A 20,973-nucleotide genomic window follows, 5' to 3' on the forward strand; every position below is an offset into this window, starting at 1 on the left:
CCAGAGGACTCAGGGGACCCCCTAGCATGCTCAGGCCCCTGCATTTCCCCTGGAAAGGTACCTCCAGCCAGAACCTCAGGATGGGACTTAATGTGGAAAAAGAATCTCCACAGGGACGTTGAGTTGAAAAGAGGTCACCCTGGATCACAGTGACCAGTGTGACTGGTGTCCTCATAAAAACAGAGACAGAGACAAAGACCCATGAGAAGAAGTTCCTGTGAAGACGGGGCAGAGAGGGATCTCATAGAAGTTGAGAGGAGACCTGCAGTTACCAGAGGCTGGGGAGAGAAAGAGAGAGGGTATTAGTAGGCTTTTTGTCTCTGTGACCCAAATACATGAGGAGAACAACACTGAGGAGAAAAGATTTATTCTGATGCACAGGTTCAGTGGTGTCTATAACAGTCAGCTGATTCCATTGCTCTAGGCCTGAGGTGAAGCACAATCTCATGGCACAGGGTATGGTAGAGGAAAGGTGCTCAGCGTATGGCACTCAGAGAGCAGGGAGAGAGGACAAGACACGGTCCCAAGGGCAGACCCGCAGTGACCTACTTCCTCCAACCATGTCCCACCTGCCTACATTTCAGCCATCTCCCCGTGGTCCACTCAGTGAATCAGCCGAGAAGGCCAGAGCCTGCCTCATCCAATCAGTTCCCAAACATCTCACCTCGGAGCTTTGCTTTACTGAGAGTTTTGACAGTCACATCAGCCCACGCCAAGGTACAGCAGATTCCCTTCACCTAGGACGTTCCCTTGAGTCTCTGCAGATCCCTGTCTCTACCCTGCCTGGAAAAGCAAAGAGGCACAGCACGTCTCCCAAGCCCACTGAGGACAGCCACAGGGAGGGCTTAGGGCTCTGCCAGCTGCTGCAGCAGTGACAGAGTCCCATAGAGGGCGGACAGGGGCATCTTGGCCTCCAGATCCCAGGTTGACCTGGGGCTATCCGGCTCCATCTTCAGGCCACACTCCTCCAGCAGACCGTAGGTGATGGCCACGCCCTCGGCCTGCAGAGGGGCAAGGAGCTCTGGCGGGAGGGTGAAGGGGATGCTCCAAGGGTACCTGAAGTTCGGCTCTAGGATGCTCCTTACCTAGAAGAAGTCACCAGATGGTGCAATCAAACCGTGGATGTCAGGGAAGAAACGGCCTATCCCAACACCAGGGACCGTGCACAACTACAGAAGCAGGAGATTAGGAGCAAGCCTGGGTGTGACCAGTTGTGGAAAATCATTGTGCATTGGTTCCTCTACTATGAAATGGTAATGCTAAAGCTTCCCTACAGAATAGGGGTATCTGGTGTCCATATGCTTATGGCATGTGTCCATGCAGGTCTGTACACTCATATGTATTTGTAGATGTGTGTGCATGTGTGTGTGCATATGTGCATGTGTGTGTGTAGCCCTATGTGGCTATTTTGGGCTGTTGAGGCCCACTGCTGGGTTTGGCATGAAAACAGAGCTGCTCTTAAGATAAACTCAGACCCAGCTCAGTCCCCAGAGCTGGGAACGCAGCCAGGGATTTGCCAGTGCCCACACTGGGATCCCTCTCCCCTCCCAGTGGAAACGTGAACCATCTCTCTTTTCTCAGAATCCTCAGAATCATTCTTATCCCACTTTCCCTCACCCTCCTCCCTGGGCTGCTGGCCCCTGGGAATTTCTCACCAACTCTCGTTGCTGAAGCAGAATCCCCTTCTCCATGGACTGGGCCAGTAGATGGAGCTGGGTGTCACTCAGCACTGGGGGAAGGAGATACGTGAAGGAAGAGTGATAGAGTTCGGGTGTTCTGTCACCATGAACAAGGGAATGCTGAGTACGATGTCTTCTTTCTACTCTTTTTTTTTTTTTTTTTTTTTTTTTTTTTTTTTGGTACTGGGGATTTAACCCAGGGTGATTTACCACTGAGCCACATTCCCAGCCCATTTATCTATCTATCTATCTATCTATCTATCTATCTATCTATCTATCTATTTATTTTGAAACAGGATTTCACTAAGTTGCTTAGGGCCTCACTAAGTTGCTGAGGCTGGCTTTGAACTTGCCATCCTCCTGCCTCAACCTCCCGAGTTGCTGCGATTCCAGGCATGCGCCACAGTGCCCAGTTCTCCTACTCTTGAACGGGTCTCCAGGATACCAAACAGCATGATCCAGGGGGTGGGTTTTGAGGGTGGAGGTTGGTATCTGTTATATGATCAGCAGTCAGTCACTTTCTAGGCCTTAGGCTTGGTCAATGTCACACTAGGCCCTCCCAAACTTGAAGAGAAGGGTGACATGAAAAAGATCATGATAACTGAAGAGTTTTGGAGCTGAGGCATCTAAACTGTTCATTCAGAGGGTCTGGGGCCAACCTGCCTCTCCCACCCACCCACAGATCGCTCTTACCCATCATGGCTTGAAGGAGGCAAAGAATGCCACCCTGTGGCTTGTCCCACTGAAGTCTCGGGTCCTGTAGCAGCTGATTTAGGATCACACTGCCAGGGCCATCCAAATGACCCAAGCTCTCCAATTCCAGCTACAGAAGACAGGTGCTTGTTAATAACAACAGTGATGACATTACTGTCGTGTGATCTGCCGTGTCTCCTGTGTCCATTGGTGGTGACCAAGGCATGGGCCGATGGCTCTCTAACTCCCCAGTGGATTCCAAGAACCTCCAGATATGGAGGCTGCACGTGTGGCCCTGGTCACTGTGCCTGGGCCAGAGTCCCCACTCCAACGTCATCCCACCTCCCTGGTATCTTGCTCACACCTCCTCCCTCAGGTATGTCCTATACCTCCCCCCTGACAGTCCTGGCCAGCCCCAGGAAGCTGTAGGACACCCTCACCATGTCCATCAGGTCCTGCAGAGCTCCTCTGTCCCTGAGCATGGGCAGGATGTTGCAGAATACGACACCCCGCACGTCCTTAGGAAGCCGGGCCAATTCCTTAGTTTTCCAGAAAACCTCCTGTTGTAGATTCTTGAAATCTGCCCTCAGCCATCAACACCAACAAAAAGATGGGAACAATTCTTTAGTTAGAACGTTTCTGGAATGATAGCCCTTCCCACCAAAATGAGCCAAACCCCTCTCTCCTTTTCAGCTGCTAGCCAAAATCGTCTCTGCTAATGGCCTGCTTAGGATCCAGGGATGGGACTGTCATGAGGCTAGAAAGATGAACAATCCCAGACTCTGAAAGCACAGCATATTGAGAGCAGACCTAGCTTTCTCAAAACAGTCATTGCAAGTAGGAGGAAATGACCAAGTGGGCATTTCAGGGATATTTCAGGAATATTGTGAAATCCAGTGTTGGGTCCTAGAGATTAAAGTCTTAGATATTCTATCAGTTTCCATATCTGTTAAGTGGGGATATGGCAAGGATTGAGTTTGTGTTTCTAAAGCACTTGGCACAGGATCTACCCTTAGTATGCAGCTGTGCCAGCACCTTCGACATGTATGAAGAATGAATCAAGTGGTAGACATTGGAGGCTGATTTCCCCCAGGAGGCTTCCAGTGGCTTCAAGGTGACCTGCTGAGAGTGAGAGATCTCAAAGAGTCCTCAACAAATGTTGATTACATGCGTGAATGAATGAATGTGCTGTGACCAAAGTGGATACCTGGAAGTAGATTTGTTTTCTGAGTTGCACAGAAACTTCTAATGTGGGACTGGCTTCTTTACTTTGGCCTTTAATCTCCCACCCAGAAACCCTAGATTCCCTCTTAATAAACACTCACCTCGCCAAAAGCGTTCCTCTGTTCTTCCTAGGAAGTGAATCACAAGCGATCACCTTGTTTCATCCTCAAATTCGCTTCTGAGACTCAATGGAGGGTCTGCCCCCACACTCTCTCCCCACTTCTGGTTAACCGCTTCATGTCCCCATCCTGGTCCTTCCCTTCACCATGCTGGCCTTCCTGGACGCTTCTCTTCCCACAGGACCCAGGGGCAAGGCAGAGGACAGTGGCAAGCAAGGCGGGGGCATTCTACTCTGCAGAACTGCTACAAGCAGGCTGGGAGTCCCGCCTTCACCCCCAGCACACACTCACTCACCTACAGGAAGGATGGAAATGACATGCTGGCCTGGAAGGAGAATATAACCCCAGAGTTAGTCTCAAGGGCTGAGCTTATAGTTCAGTGGTAGAGCCATAACCCCATGCTTGCCAAGCACGTGAGGCACTGGGTTCGATTCTCAGCACCACATATAAATAAATAAATAAATAAATAAATAAATAAATAAATAAATAAATAAATAAATAAATAAATAAATACATAAATAAATACATACATACATACATACATACATAAATAAATGCATGTTCATTGACAACAATAAAAAAATTTAAAAAGAACATCAAGACCTTTAAAAGATAAAAGTTAGTCTCAAAGACTTGGTTTCTCCAAATTCTGCCTCCATTTCCCCTGACTCCCTCTTCTTCACCATTCCTGCCCTCTGCCACAGGGCCAGATGCCAAGACCAGGGTTATTGGCAGCAAAGGCAAGCAGGCAGCTGGGTTTCTGTTGTGCAGAGTGGCTGGAGAGGAATCAGGTTCTACTTACGTGATTCAAAAATCCTTCTCTCACTTGAGAACCCCTGTGGCTGAACTGGAAGGAGAGAGGAAGTGTTCACCCACTAAGAGCCACTGTCCCCTCCCCTCTTCCCTCTTCTACCCCCTTCCCTCCACCTCTCCCCTCTCCAACTCCTCCCTCCTTTCCCTTTTTCTCACCTCATACCACTAATTCAATTGAGAAATTCCTCCAGAGAAATGGAGCCCCAGGCAGACCACACCCCCATCAAAATCACACCTATCCCAGTGTCCAGGGGAGAAAAGCTGGTGTCCCTGGCCCCAGGGTCTTGGCTGGGTCCAAGTCAAGGAATGTGGATTCTCCTGGCAGGGAATCCTCCATCACCCCAATGTGGGATGGAGGGGACTAATGTGATATCCAAAGGGGGTCAGGACTCAACAGGGCCCAAGTTCTAGGCAGAGAACCTGCCAGGCTCTGGACTCACCATCTTGAAAGGTTTTCTGCTTAGCATCAGTAGAGATGAGAAGAATGTCTGAATGGAAGAGAAGCCAGTCAGGATAGCTGCTATTCCTGAGGATACCTTTCCCACACCTTGCGCCTGGAGCTTGGGGACCCTGTATACACCACCTGGGATGCTTGTCGACCAAGCCTCTGTGTCTTACGAATCAGATCCTTAGGGTGCCCTGAAACCTGCATTTTACAAAGCACCTTGGGTGATCCTTATGCCTTCCTACAAAGAATTATCTTCTCCAGGTCAAGGGGCCCGGCTTCCTCCTGCCGACCCAAGGGACTGCCTCCTTGTTAGCCTTTCCTCACGGTCCTGACCTTACTTATCAATTCCATCCTTGCAGTCTTGGCTGATTTCATGTGTCATATATAGAAATGGACTGAGGTCTGAAACTTGCCTAACACCAAACTAGGAGAACAGCTCTGAAGAAGACCAGTTTCCCCAGTGTTAGAGAGTAATCCCATGGAATCAGACAAGGCTGAGCTCAGCGGTGCCTGCCAGTCACACCCTGACCACTAGAGGGCATCAGGGGGACTCCGCTGACAATGCAGGCCCCCTGAAGGGAACCAGCTTGAGGCTGGGCTTGATGTAATCCTCACAACAAACAGGAATGTGATGTGCAGAGAAGTGTGGTCATTTGCCACACCACGGGCCAGTAGCTTCAGAGAAAATTAGAATTCTCGTAAGTGCCAGCCTTCTCGCCTCATCTGTAAAATGGAAACAGGTCCTTCTCTCCCAGGCTGATGTGAAAAATCAACATCCAGCAAGGTGATTGACACCAACTCACCTTGGGCCTCCTCAGCTCACCAGGCCCCTTCCCTGGCCTGACAGCAAGCCCGAGCCCTCTCAGGATCGGCATTACCGTGCCCCTCTTTGTGGCTTGCTGTTACCCACTTTCCCCTGCAGAAAGCTTCCCTAAGGGGTGGTCTACCCTGTCTACACTTCCTCACCTCCCACTCACTCCGGGGCCATGCAGACTGTCCACCAGTGAACTCACCAGACTTCAGCCACCAGTGAGCACGGACTTGGTTCTCTCCGGTTACCACATCCCACACCCTATGGGGTCTCCTATACTCAGACCATGTATCTTTGTTTTGTTTTGTTGTCAATATATTTGAAAATAGGGCTCTTTTTCATTCCCTTCCTAAATTAAAGCACTTTGTTATTCACTGTGATCTTTAATAATAGCACTGCCATCTCCTGGTGCCCTTAGTGGGCATCACTGAAATTTCTCCCATCCCACCCCTACGCCTCGGGAGAGAGCTGGATGGGCGTGGATGGTCTTCCTCCAGGAGCCAGGGTCCACCTACAGCACGGGAGTGGAAAGTCCAGCCTCCCTGGGCTCCGCCCATAGGAGGTCCTGACCTCAGGACCCTCCCTTGGCCAGGTCAGCAGCAAGGACACTGCAGGAGAATGTGTGAGTGTGCACATGGTCAGGGCGTCCCCTCGTCCCCTGGAGCTCAGCCCCAGCTGAGTCGGCTGCCCGCTACCTGGGACTCACATCGGAAGGACAGGCTGGTCCTGTCCCCAGCAGCCACATCAGGCCCAGGTATGGACTGACCCTGACCATCTGCCCACATGGCGTCCAGGCCCAAGGTGTGTGTTGGAGGGTGGTGGAAAAGGGAGAGATGTAGATGACACCCTGCGTGATATCCTTAGGGCCTTGGGTCTGTCCTGGTTTGTCATCGTGCCATCTTTATCTTCTGGGGTTTTGATGGGGGTTCATGGTGACCTGAGGGTTCGGGGCTCCCCTGCTGAGCTGCTGAGGGTGGCAGGGCGTGAATGAAGACGCCTGGGATCACAGCCCGACCTTGCCCAGGGCACCTTCAAGTGGTCCCCCAGGCGAGTCCCTTCACATGAAGGAGACATCTCTGCATCTACCCCTGGCACCATTTCGGCCATGCTTGGGGTGGCTGTGGGTGGTGGGGCGTGTGTGTGCCCCAGGCAGTGACAGCTGTGGCCCATCCTCGCCCTGGACATTGAAAGCAGCGAGGTGGCACAGTGTGGAGCAGGGCCCACCCCACCCAGGGGCCACCCTGGTTTCTGCTCACTGACGCCATTGTCCTTGATCACCAGCTGCTTCCTCTTATAGGCCATCACTGTGCCCTGGGGGATGGTCAGTGTCGTCTCTCTCGCCTTGAGACTTTGTGCCCCACCTTCACCCTGGGGAGAGAGAACGTGCTTAGAAGCTTCCAGCTCTGTGCCTCATAACTGGGTTAGAAATCCTGTTTACTTTCCATCAAAGCAGAGTGTGCGTGGAGTTTGAAGTGAAATGGATGAGAAAGCTCCTGAGAAAGACATCAGCAGTCCCCAGTCCCTTCCTTCCTGTTTCCTGCTACTGTTGGCTTCTCCTTGTTCTCTGCAGCTTTACCTACAGCTTCCCAGGAGCCATGTTGCCATGTCGTAGCTCTTCCAAGTCAAGTGTATGAAACCCAACGTCTGTGTAAGTCCTCAGATTGTATGTTGCTGGGGACTCTGCTTCTCATCTCAGAACTCACTCTTATCAGTTAATGTGATGCCCCTGCAGCTTCTCTGTCTCATTACTCCATCTCTCCAGGGAAGATAGGGATACATGCTTTCAGAGTTTGCACACCTAAAGACATCTTCTTTTTAACTCTCATATTTGATTGCTATTTTGACTGGACATAGAATGCTAGGCAGGAATTCCTTGAAATATGACTTTTTTTTTCCTTTTTAGAAACATGCATGATTTTCTTTTTTGAGGTAAACACCCTGATAATCCACACTTCTATTCTGCGATGTGTTTAGATGCTGATCCAATGGACTTGGATCAGGATAAATGGCCTGGGTGGAGCCTGAGACTCCTCCAGGAATAACTCACTGGCCTTGGGAGCCTGCTGTGTATGCAAGAAGGTTCAGAGGAGAAATGTTTGGGCCCCGACAGCCTTAACCCAGTCAGTGAATTAAGCCCTGATGGAGATTAGCAGAGTAACTGAAGTGGTAGGGTGTGGCTGGAGGAGGTGGGCAGCAGAAGGGTGCCTTTGGGGTGTATATTTGTTTCTGGCATCTCTGCTTCCTTATCAGCATGTAAGCTGCTTCCCTCCACCACACTCTTCCACCATGTTCTGCCTCACCTGAGCCCTAAGGAATGAAGCCTGCTTTCTATGGATTGAGACCTCTGAAACCATGAGCCCTCAAATAAACCTCTCCTCCTTTACAGTACCGATTGCTCTTTCAGTCACAGCAGCAATAAAGCTGACTAGAACAGCACGTATTAGAAGCATGGTCCCCAATGCAGCAAAGTTCAGAGGTCTGATAGGCGAAGATTGGATCACGAGGGCTCTGATCTCATCAGTGGATTAATCCAAAATCCACCAGCAGCTAGATGGACTGCTGGGAGGTGCGACCTAGCTGGAGGGAGTAAGTCATTAGAGGCGTGCTATGGAATAGTTCATCTTCTCTCTTTTCTCTCTTCCCCTCCCTCCTTCTTCTTTCTCTCTCTCTCTTCCCCCCTCCTCTGCTTCTCAGCTGCCACAAGCTGACCATCTTTCTACCACCATGCCAGCCTGTCCTGATGTTTCTGCAATGCAGTCAACAAACCATGGACTGAGACCTCTGAAATCTTGAGCCAAAATAAATCTTTCGTCCTCTAAGTAGTTCTTCTCGGGTATTTTGAGTGACGGTGACAAAAAGATGACTAAAAAACAGGTTATCATAGAACTGAGATTACTTTAACAGCTGAGGTTGGCTATTCTTGTTCCTGTTTCTTCCAGTCATAAAGCTGGATATGTATATAGCACAGAATGCTCACATTTAGATTCTGAAAAATTCACCGTTTACCTAAGATGATATATAATACAAATAATTAAATCTCTTTCTAATCTTATCAATATTGAAAAATCCCATAAATTAAAGCATTATAAATGAAGAGGTTATAGTCTCAGGATACCTCGGCACATACAATGAAGGAAATAATGACCCCAACCTTCCTTCCGACCCACCCAAACCCGAGCCATGAGGATGCACTGGCTACAGTGGCACACTCTTGGCATCCCCATCCCATACCTTAATTAAAGTATTCCAAGAGCCAGACACTTTTCCGGAAGCATTCACACTACTGTTGTCAAGCAGCTCGATAGTGTTGGTCAGCTCAACAACCTCTGTCACCACATATAGATTGTCCCCTGTCTCCCGGCAATACTTCAGAAAGGATGGTTCTGGATCCAACAGTTTGCTGAGGATATAAGTGAGGGGTAAATGGTCAGAGTGGGAAAGTGATGCCTCTCAGGGTCCTCTGGGTTACCTTTCTCCTCAAAACCCAGAGGGGTACCTGCCTTTGGACTTTGACAGGTGAGTTCTCAGTGGAAGGAAGATGCTGGATCATGAGGTTAAGGTGTCCAGGACACAGATCACCTTTTCAGATGTACAGGATGAAGGCCACTCCGTTTTCTAATGGTGGTACACACAGTGAAGAGCATTGTACTAAAATAAATTGATCCTAATAAGGGGCTCTTGATCAATTACCAGCCCTAGGTTCTCTCAGACAAAAAGCTAGAAGTAGATAGGTTCAGGTAGTTGAGAGCAGTCCTTAGAAAATCCTATTTTCAAAGTTCACTATTCACTCTAAAATGTCCAGAGACAAAATCAGGGTGGGATATGGAGCAGGTACATAAAGTCTGGAAAACAGTGAGGCCTCTGGATGGTGCTGCTGTTGTTGATGAGCAAGGTGCGCATTTCTGGATTGACTCTCCATAATAGCTGAATTTGTAGTACTGACTCAAACATGGAAGCTCCGGGGAGGTTTGAGAAGTTTGAATTCTGAGAACAGGTTTCTTCGGTTACAGTTCTGAGGCTTGGCTTAGGTTCTGCTCTAGGCCCCAGTGGAGTTGGGGTCCTAGGTAAAATCATGAGCAGTACTGAGAGATCCTCGGTACTTTTTAGGGGAGGAGGTCATTAAGCACCCAGTACTAGGTTTTCCATTGACACTGGGATGGAATTGAAGCCCCTTACCACACCTCCGAAGCTATAGTAATCAAAACATTATGGTATTGGGATAAAAAAGACATACATAGCCCAATGGAACAAAATAGAGAGCCCAGAAATAAACCCATGTAGTATGGTCAACTAAGGTGCCAAAAATACACAATTGGGTGAAAGGATATTCTCTTCAAAAATTAGGTTTGGGAAAATTGGATATTCACATGGAAAAGACAAACTGACCTATTTTCTTACATGATACATGCAAATCAACTGGAAATGCATTAAAGATTTAAATGCAAGACCTGAAACCTTAAAGATTCTGGGAGAAAACATAGGAAAAATGGTTCTTGATCTTGGTTTCAGCAACAAATTTTTGGATATGACACAAAAAGCACAAATAACAAAAGCAAAAGTAAGTAAGCAGGGCCATCAAACAGAACGCTTTTGCACAGCAAAGAAAAGAATCAACAAGATGAAAAGGCACCTATGCAAGAGCAGAAAATGTCTAAAAACCATGCGCTGACAAAATGTTAACATCTAAAATACATGAGTTTATACAACTCAATGGCAATAATAACAACCACAGCAACAAAAATCATAATCCAATTTAAAACTAGTCAAAGTGAGACCTGGGCAAAAGGACAATCAGTGTAGAGGATGATTGGGTCAGGAAGATGTGGACTGGTCTCAAAAGTCCCTGAATTTCTGTACCTAGAAAGGCCCAACAGGTACATGCATTAAAATGTGCTCAACATCACTTATCAGGGAAATATAGGCAAAAACCACAATGAGACATTACCTCACACTTGTTAGGTGACAGCCTTACCTGGGTTTGGATCCTGCTTCTACCAGTTCCCAAACATGTAACTTTGAATGATTTATTTTATAAACTTCAGTTACTCTTATGTGAACTGGGATAATATCTCCATCTCAAGAGGAACTTATTTAAATAAATGAATAACAAGTGTGGCAAGGATGTGGATTAAAGGACATCCTTGTGTACTGGGAATGTACATTAGTACAGTCATTAGAACGACAATATGCTTCCTCAAAAACATTAAAAAATAAGACTACCATATGATCCCAGGATTTTCCTTCCAGGTGCACATTTAATAGAAATAAAATCAATAGTGTGAAGAGGTATATACCCTACCATATTCGTTGTGGAATTATTCACAGTAATTAAATACACAGAAACTGTAAGGGAATTTCCATGGAACCACACTGGACACGGAAAATCACATAAGGGAATTTATTAAGCAAACAGTGTCTGCCTGCAGGGTAAGAGAGAAAATGAGAGGAAAAGAGAAAGGAAAAGGAAGGGTGCACGCTAGAGAGAGTGGAAAGCCAGGAGGATAGAGAAAAGTGTGTAGGACAGACAGAAGAAGAATGGAAAAGATGGCAGGGAAGCTACAGTAAAACAGTTGAATTCCACTGGGCTAACGGGACCAATAGCGGAGAAGGATACTTGCAAGCTGACTGATGAACCAATAGCTAGCCAGGATGTTCACAGATTGACAAGTGGTTGGGAGGCGGGGAAAATCACTGTACCTGATCGGCCGGGGAGCAGCTTTATACATTACAGAAACAACATAAGTGCCCCTCAATAAACAAATGGAAAAAGAAATTGAGGTGTAAACACAATGGAATACTATTCAGTCATTTAAAAAAAATAAGCAAATCCTGTCATTTGCACCATCACAGATAAACCCTGATGGTATTGTGCTAAGTTAAATAAGTCGGACATAGAAAGCCAAATACTGTATGATCTCACTCACATGTGGAATCTAAAATAATAAAACTCATAGAAACAGAGATACGATGTGGTTTACAGTGGATAAATGGGGAGATGTTGATCAAAAGGGACAAATTTCAGTTACTACATGAGTAAGTTCCAGGGATCTGAGGTACCACCAGGTGTGTGTGGTTAATGACATGGTCGTGTATGCTTGGAATGTGCGAAGGCCGTCGGTGCTAAATGTTCTCACTGCAAAAACAAAACATAGTTACCAGATGAGGTGATAGCCATGTTAACTGACTTGACCGTGGCATCAAGCGTAACACTGTCATGTTCATCACCTTAAACTTACACAATCCCATTTCTCAAGGATTTTCAAGATGTTGGAATAGAGAAGGTCACTTTCCTGACTGTTCTATGGCATAAAACCAAGAAAGCAGAAAGGCAACTTCTCAGCAAATGGGTGAACAAAAAGGGCAGGGGGCTTTCCTGGAATTTAATACTGGGCATTCAAAGCAGATTGGGGACTTGGGAGGTTGGATATAATAAAATAAGGAAGAAATCCCAGCACCACAGCTGCTGACGCAGCCAGAGGCCCCAGCCAGAGCCAGTCTCTCTATGAGCAAAGTAAAGGGAGAAGGGAATTAAAGGAACCCACGTTTTTAGGAGGCCTGAGGCATGGCTGGGTACAGAGAGTTGAGCGATCAAAGACACTGCCAACCAAACTGAAAGGTGCACCACACAATATCCTTGTAGGGGAAGAAATAGAATCTCTTGAGGCGGCACGTGGAGGACAGGGAAAAGAACGATTTTGGAGCTGTGGTGCAGGGGCTGGCAACTGAGGGAGCCAATTCCTGGAATCTGAGTTGTGACCAAATACAAGCCCAGCAAACCCACACTGCATGACATAGAGTGCGCCTAAGTGACCAGGAGGAAATCAGACATGGAGAGAGGTTCAAACAGGGGACAACTGGTCATGCAAACCCACAGGCTCTCCCTCCCCCTCCCATCCAGCTGCTTGCAGGACTGGCCTGGAGAGATGCAACTAGGCAGGAGAGATTGAGTTTGGAGACAACCTGAGTCCAGAAAAGGTGGGGTCCACAGATGACATAGTGGACAAAGAATTGGCTCCTCCACTGCACAAGCAGAACCCAGCAGAGATTCCTGGGGTACAGTCTTCCAACACACCAGCAAGTGCTGGGCCCTGGAAGTGCACCGACTTAAAATCTCCAGGCCAACTGGCATTGGGCAAAGAACCTGGAGACTCCCTAAGCTAAACCCTGCCTCTAGGAGATCTGCCAGGGGATTGCCTCTCTCCACCCTAGCAACCCCACCCTGAGGGTGGAGCAAGCGTCACCCTCCAGATGACCCCACCTAACACTCTGAGAAAGGAAGCTGAGAATCTTTTGAACTCCAATGGAAACAATTCTTTAGCTTTTCATTGAGATCTTTTTTGTTTTTCCTTTTGTCTTTTCTCTGTGAACACAGTGGTCCATGGATATTTATATATATTTATATTTTGTTTTTTTCTTATTTCTAGTATTTCTGAAGTCATGTATTTTTCATGGATCAGTTTTTTGAGGATGAGGATATTTGATTAGTATATTTCAGTTTTGTATACTTTATTTTTGATTTTTTAAATTTTTACTTTATATGTGTTTTTTCTCTCAATTATGTATCCCTTTATTCTCTTTCTCTCTTTTCTTCTTCTAACAGCCAATCTCTATTGTTCTCTCTTCCACTCTTCAAATTTTTATTTCTATCTTCTCTCCTCCTCCTTCACCTGGAGACTAAATAATATGCTGTTGAATCATTCATAGATAGCAGAAGAATTCAGGAATGAAATTTTAAAAACTACTTAGAGGTAATGAGAATAATGATACAACATATTGAAATTTCTGTGACACTATGAAGGCAGTTCAAAGAGGAAAGTTCATGGCATTGAGCTCATTCATTAAAAGGATAGGATGTCACCAAATAGATAATCTACCGTTACATCTCGAAGCCCTAGAAAAAGAATAAATCAACACCAAAAGCAACAGAAGACAGGAAATAATTAAAATCAAAGCTGAAATCAATGAAATTGAAACAAAAATATTCAAAAAACTGATGAACCACAAAGTTGGTTCTTTGAAAAATAAATAAAATTTATAAAGCTTAGCCAAGTTAATAAGAGAAAAAGAAAACTCAAATTACTAAAATTAGTGGTGAAAAATGAAATATCATGACAGACACCACTGAAATACAGATTATAATCAGAAACTATTTTGAAAAATTATACTTTAATAAAATAGAAAATCGGGAAGACATTAACAAATTTCTAGAGACATGACCTACCCAAACTGAATCAGGAGGACAAAGAAAATTTAAGCAGATCAATTTCCAGCAATGAAAGTGAAGACACTATCAAAAGCTCACCAACAAAGAAAAGCCCAGGACCAGATGGATCTTAGCTGAGTTCTACCAGAATTTCTAAGAAGAACTAACACCAATCCTCCTCTAATCATTCCATGAATTATAAAAGGAAGGAATCCTTACAAACTCATTTAATGATGCTAGTATACCCTAATACCAAAATCAGACAAAGACACCATCAAAAAAAGAAAATTTGAGGCAAATATTCCTGATGAACATAGATACAAAAATTCTTAATAAAATACTGGCAAATTACATATAAAATAATGTTAAAAAGACAATGCCTCATGATCAAGTGGGGTTCATTCCAGTGATGCAAGGTTGGTTCAACATACAGAAAGCAATTAATGTAATTTATCACGTCAATAGACTTAAAGACAAGAATCACATGATTATCTCAATAGATGCAAAAAAAAGCATTTGACAAAATACAGCATCCATTCATGTTCAAAACATTAGAAAGCCTGGGGATAGTAGGAACATACCTCAACACGGTAAAAACCATGTATGTTAAACCCAAAGCCAAGATCATTCTACATGGAGAAAATTTGAACTCTAAAAACTGGAACTGGTGAAAGAGGATGCCCTCTTTCACCAGTTATATTCAACATAGTCCTTGAAACTCTAGCCGAAGCAATCAGACAGAAGAAATTAAAAGGATAAGAATAGGAAAAGAAGAACTCAAACTATCCCTATTTGCTGATGACATAATTCTATATTTAGAAGACCCAGAAAATTTCTAGAACTCATAAATTAATTCAGCAAAGTAAAAGGACATAAAATTAACACCCATAAATCAATTGCATTCCTATACATCAGTGATGAATCAACTGAAAGAGAAATTAGGAAAACTGTTCCATTCACAATAGCCTCAAGAAAAATAAAATAATGAAAGAGGCTAAAGATCTCTGCAGTGAAAACTACAGAACACTAAAGAAAGAAATTGAAGACCATCTTAGAAAATGGAAAGATCTCCCATGCTCTTGGATAGGCAGAATTAATATTGTCAAAATGATCATACTACCAAAAGCATTATACAGGCTTATTGCAGTTCCTATTAAAATTCCAATGATGTTCTCCATAGAAATAGAAAAAGCAGTCATGAAATTCATTTGGAAAAATGAGAGACCCAGAATAGCCTCAGCAATCCTCAGTGAGAAAACTGATATAGGAGGCATCACAATACCAGACCTTAAATTATACTACAGAGTTATAGTAGCAAAACTGGCATGGTATTGGCACCAAAACAGACATGAAGACCAATGTACAGAATGGAAAACCAAAGATGGACCCACATAAATATAGTTATCTCATACTAAACAAAGGTGCCATAAACATATATTGGAGAAAATATAGTCCCTTCGATAAATGGTGCTGGAAAAACTGGAAATCCATATGTAGCAAAATGAAATTAAAAACCCTGTCTCTCACCCTGCACAAAACTCAACTCAAAATGAATCAAGGATCTAGGCATTATACCAGAGACCCTGCACCTACTAGAAATAAAGTAAGCCCCAATGTCCATTTTGTTGGCTTAGAAATGGGATGGTATCAAACTAAAAAAGCTCTTTTACAGCAAAGGAAACAATCAGAAACATGAAGAGAGAGACTACAAAACAGGAGAAAATCTTTGCCACCTGCATCTCAGATAGAGCATTTATCTCCAGGGTATAAAAAGAACACAAAAAACTTAACACCAAAAAAAAAAAAAACCCAATTAATAAATGGGCAAAGGAACTGAATAGGCACTTCACAGAAGAAAAAATACAATCGGTGAACAAATACGTGAAAAAAATGTTCAACCTCTCTAGCAATTAGAGAAATGCAAATCAAAACTACATTGAGAACTGGGCATGGTGGCATTCGCCTGTAATCCCAGCAGCTCAGGAGGCTGAGGCAGGGGGATTTCAAGTTCAAAACCAGCCTCAGCAACTTAGCAAGACCCCAAGCAACTCAGCAAAACCTTGTCTCTAAATTTAAAAACGGTCTGGGAATGTGGCCCAGTGCTTAAGCAACCCCAGGTTCAATCTCCAGTACCAAAAGAAAAAAAGAAAAAAAAAGCCTACACTGAGATCTCATCTCACTGCAGTCAGAATGGCACTTATCAAGAATACAAGTAACAATAAATGTTGGCAAGGATCTGGGGAAAATGTTCACTCAAACATTGCTGGTGGAACTGCAATTGGTGCAACCACTTTGGAAAGCAGTATGGAAATTCCTCAGAAAATTTGGAATGGAACCACTACTTGACCCAGTTATCCATTCCTCCTTGGCATGGACACAAAGGACTTAAAATCAGCATACTATAGTGATGCAGCCACATCAATGTTTATAGCAGCTTAATTCACAATAGCTTAGCTGTGGAACCAACCTAGGTGCCCTTCAACAAATGAATGGATAAAGAAAATGTAGTGTATATATACACAATGGAATATTACTCAGCCTTAAAGAAGAATGCAATTATGGCATTTACTGGTAAATGGATGGAACTGGAGACTATCGTGCTAAGTGAAATAAGCCAAGCCCAAAAAATCAAAGCCTGAATGTTCTCTTTGATATGCAGATGTTAACATACAATAAGTGGGGAGGGAAGAATAGAAGTTCATTGGATTAGATGATGGAGAATGAAGGGAAGGGAGGGAGAATAGGAATAGGAAAGACAGTAGAATGAATCAGACATCACTTTCCTGTGTTCATATATGAATACACAACCGGTGTAATGCCACATCATGTACAACCACAAGAATGGGAAGTTACACTCCATGTATGTAGGATATGTCAAAATATATTTTACTGTCATGTATAGCTAAAAAGAACAAATAATTTTTTTAAATTATATACAATTCCATTTCTCAATTATGCCACAATAGAACTAGAAAAAAAAATAAAATCTAAGACATCAAGATATCCATTATTTAGAGAGCTCCAGAGTCTGTCTCATTTTAATTAACACTGCATTAACTTACTTGTTTTCCTTATTTCCTCATCACCTTCCCATCCCTGACTCCACTAAGCATAAGCTACTCTAGGGCAGGGATTTGGGTCTGCCATGTTGTTCTGTCCCACCCTACGATAGTGCCATAATCGGTAAATACTGCTCCACTAAGCTTTTATTGGTGAATGATAGCTCCTGATTGAAGGAAGGAAGGAGCAGGTACCAAAGAGGAGTAGACTAGTCTGGGATGTCACCATCTTCATTTTGCTGGGGAGACAATAAGTCCTGGTAAGTGTCTCTTGCTTGCAAGAAGAGTACCACCCGGATGGTAAGGTCCCATCGCTTCCTCTCCAGGTTCCTCACCTGTTTTGGAGGCCTTCCAGGTTTGGGGAGGGGATGGTGACCTTCCGCATCTCGAGGGTGGATCTGTGCATCTGAGTAACCTCCCCTGACATGCTCACGTCTACCCCAGCATTGACACCCACATCTGCCTTCTGTTTCTGGATCACAGTGTCACTGAAGAGGAACGGTCCTGTCACTACAGCTTCTGCAAAGAGAAAAAGTGACCAGAGGTTTAACCAAGAATTTTCTGTGGAAGAAATAGGTGTGGGAAATGGAAAATTGAGGCCAATTCTGCCCCAACACTTCCACTCATTGAAATCTCTCCATTAAGACACTAACCCATCAATTAATGTTTGAAGCATAATGTTTGACTCCAGTGCTGCACACTGGAGTCTTAATCCTAAGAAATGGTGGCTTCACTTGTACAATGTCCAGAAGACCCTGGGAACACTCTTTCCTGGCCCAGCCCCAGCCCTAAGCAAATATAGAAAATGTTTAGGATTAGAAACTGTCCAGATCCTACTTCTCCTAGTGCCCAGCTATGTAACTTTAAATCAATTGTTTTATAAACTTCATTTACTCTTACACGAAATGGGGATGGTACCTCCACCTCGAGGCCTGGTTCCCCATAATTTGCTGATTCTCAAATAATGTTAGATCCTTGCCCTTTTCCTCCGGGTGAGGGAGCTGAGATTGACCTAGCCAGGCGTCTCCAGGATTCTTGGATGTTGTACTACTTCTGTTTAAGAACACTAGTTTTTCTCACCTGAAGCCTTGGCCCCTGGCCAACGTACCTGGGACAGCAGGAACCGAAGCCAGGATGTCCATGAGGGAGTATTCAACCGGAAGCTCAGGTTGTTCCCAGATCCAGAACCGAGATTTCTTCCGTAATATACTGAACTGACGGAAATGGGTGGCATCCAACAGCGATTTGACGGGCCTCAAGTCTTTGCCTCCAAGCTTTTTGACCATCTTCTTGGTCACATGCTCAAATATGGAGGGCATGGTGCTAGGGGCAGAGAGAAGGGAGCACAAAGTTCAGTAAAAAAGAAAAAAGCAGTTGCCTCTCCCTGATCCCTGACTGCTTCTCATAGGACAGAACCTCCACAGGAGACATCAGGTCTTCACCTGCTGGTGACTAGGTCAGAGCCTCTCTCTTTGCTGCTCTACAGACTGGCCAGGCTTCTCAGAAGCACTACTATGAAATTTGCTTCCCCTTATAGTTGTGGAAGGAAATCCTGGTACACCCTCATCTGTAACCCAGGGATTCCTAAAGGACAGGAAGATGAAGGGCTCGATTTTATCTTCAAATGAAGGCCGGGAGGGAAGGTTGGGCTTATGTTAAGTACATAGAGATCATGGAAGAGGTGAGAGGGCCTTAGTCATTTACAAATTTTACGGAGACAGCCTCGCTGAGAAGTGACATTTGGACAGAAACTTAGAGGAGGTGGGTATAAACAATGAGCGTAGGTGAATAAATTATTCCAGGTAGAGAAATCAGCAAGTGCAAAGACCCTGAAGCAATGCATGCCTGAGTAAGCGAGGTGCAGAAACAAAGACAAGGCCAGCAGAATCCACAGGCTGGCTCAGGCCCAGTCGGCCCATGTCACCTGTCTTCCATCGCAGGAAGATTAGGAGCCATTAGAGGGGCTGAGCTCACACATTGGGGCATTTTTGACAATGTGCCTGTGGTGGCTGGGCTGATGGTGGACTGCAGTGAGAAGGAAGGGCAGAAGCAGGGGGTCTAGCTGGATGGGTTTGAGATTTGCGATAACTCTGATGAGAGTTGGCAGTGGACGGGACCAGGTCAAAGCACTGCACACGGTGACCAGGGATAAGATCCCAGCCTATGCCAAAGAGACGTCTACCAAAGGGACGGGCTGGCAAGCGGCCTCATGAGATTCATAACTCTCACACCCAGCATGACTTAGGAAGGTTCTGGGTGGACATCAGGAGATCACTTCTGACACGGGTTGTCTGTTAGTAAGTGAGGCTGAGGCAAGGGGAACAAGGAGGGGTATTGAAGAAGCAGAGGGGACTGGGAGTCATGAGTCATGGCAAGCAAAGGGGAGCTGGTCTGGAAGACTCCGGAGGATAAATTAGACACGCATGTGCTGCTCTGGGTGCATTTATTACAAAGCTGGGTTTTCTTAAGAGGCTCTTCAGCTCTTCTACAGGTAAATAAATGGGTCTTAACATGTCACTCAGAAAAGTTTTACATGGTGATCCAGAATCTTCACAGAGAGATTTAGATGTCTGTCAGATGTGCACAATGAAGTTTCAGATAGGCACAAATGCCTGATAGAGGCTGGGAAGGTCCTAAGGTTTGCTTAAGCAACTATCTAGCAGAGATGAGATACCTGGACTAAGTTCCTGCCAGGGTCAAGGGGGACTGCTAAGCACCTGGCTACTCTGTGAGAGGGACACAAAGAAGAGTTCCCTTCCAACAGGCTAGGAAGACTGCTGTGCACGTGTGTAAACTGCCTGTGTTCAGTGCTGCCAAACTGGAGTGTATCCAGATTTTATACAAATCTGCTGGAAGAGAAACAGCACATGGTATGGGCACATGAAGATGGAGGGGGGTGGTTACATAGTACAACCTGGGACCCTGTACATTGTTCCAAGTGGACAAGGGTTCTCTATAAATACCATAAAGTCAATCACTTCTACGAAGTGTCAGGAGCCCTTGCACACAGAACCATCAAGCAGGGCCTGCTCTGCCAAGCACAGTGGTGCACACCTGTAATCCCAGTGACTCAGGAGGCTGAGGCAGGAGGATCAAAAGTTCAAGGCCAGCCTCAGCAATTTAGCCAGACCCTGTTGCAAAATAAAACATAAAAAGAACTAGGGATATAACTCAGTGGTAAAGCTGAGTTACTCAATCCAAAATACCCCACCTCACTCTGCCAAAAAACAGGGTCAAACTCTTGTGCTGCTTTAAAATTCTTGCAATTTCAACAAACCCAGGATCTGCACCAGCCATTAAACAAATAAGTAGTGCTTCATCCTGAATTCCCTGGAAAAACTGATTTGTTCATTGATTGTTTCATTCACTTAGCTGCTCATTTAGCCAGTGAAGTTTTAATAGGCATCTATTAGAAGCTAGGCCCTGCCCTGGGAGCATGTTCCTATGGTCTGTGGTCTCCTGGGGCATAGCAAAATGATAAAAACAAATATTTACCAACTGAACTTAACTGATAAATGCATAAGTAGTTACGAATCATGATTGATGCTATGAATGAAACGGACCCAATAACTTTACATTAACAAAAACATATGACACATTTTCTTTATCCATTCATCTGTTGAAGGGCATCTAGATTGGTTCCATATTTTAGTATGGCAAATTGAGCTGCTATAAACGTTGACATGGCTGCTTCACTGTAGTATGTTGATTTTAAGTCCTTTGGATATAAACCGAGAAGTGCATTCTATTGTCATGTACAACAAATTAGAACAAATTTTAAAAATTAAATTTAAAAAAAAACATCTAACAGCTCAAAACATGGGCAAATCTCACAATGTAATCTCAAAAGACATAAGAACAAATATTATTAGAGTCTAATAAGTAGTTGATGAAGTATACAAAGATACAGAAAATATGAATAAC

At 44.8% G+C, this 20,973-nt stretch overlaps 1 protein-coding gene across 1 annotated transcript in view; it reads right to left on the reverse strand.

The window, feature by feature from the left end:
* Positions 1–350: 350 nt before the first annotated feature.
* The window catches only part of GSDMC (gasdermin C), a 52,855-nt gene continuing 32,232 nt past the window's right edge, over positions 351–20,973 (reverse strand). Inside the window, exons 2-11 of the mRNA XM_079128145.1 lie at positions 18,158–18,372; positions 17,385–17,568; positions 9,019–9,187; positions 7,044–7,155; positions 4,969–5,016; positions 3,074–3,154; positions 2,813–2,952; positions 2,373–2,502; positions 1,656–1,729; positions 351–1,085 (exon numbers count right to left, since the gene is read on the reverse strand). Coding sequence (XP_078984271.1) covers positions 846–1,085; positions 1,656–1,729; positions 2,373–2,502; positions 2,813–2,952; positions 3,074–3,154; positions 4,969–5,016; positions 7,044–7,155; positions 9,019–9,187; positions 17,385–17,568; positions 18,158–18,368 — 1,389 coding nt within the window. The 5' untranslated portion in view covers positions 18,369–18,372 and the 3' untranslated portion in view covers positions 351–845. The remainder of the gene's footprint in view (positions 1,086–1,655; positions 1,730–2,372; positions 2,503–2,812; positions 2,953–3,073; positions 3,155–4,968; positions 5,017–7,043; positions 7,156–9,018; positions 9,188–17,384; positions 17,569–18,157; positions 18,373–20,973) is intronic.

The sequence above is a fragment of the Sciurus vulgaris genome, assembly GCF_902686455.1.
Source record: "Sciurus vulgaris genome assembly, chromosome: 1".
In the NCBI taxonomy this organism is placed as follows: domain Eukaryota; kingdom Metazoa; phylum Chordata; class Mammalia; order Rodentia; family Sciuridae; genus Sciurus; species Sciurus vulgaris.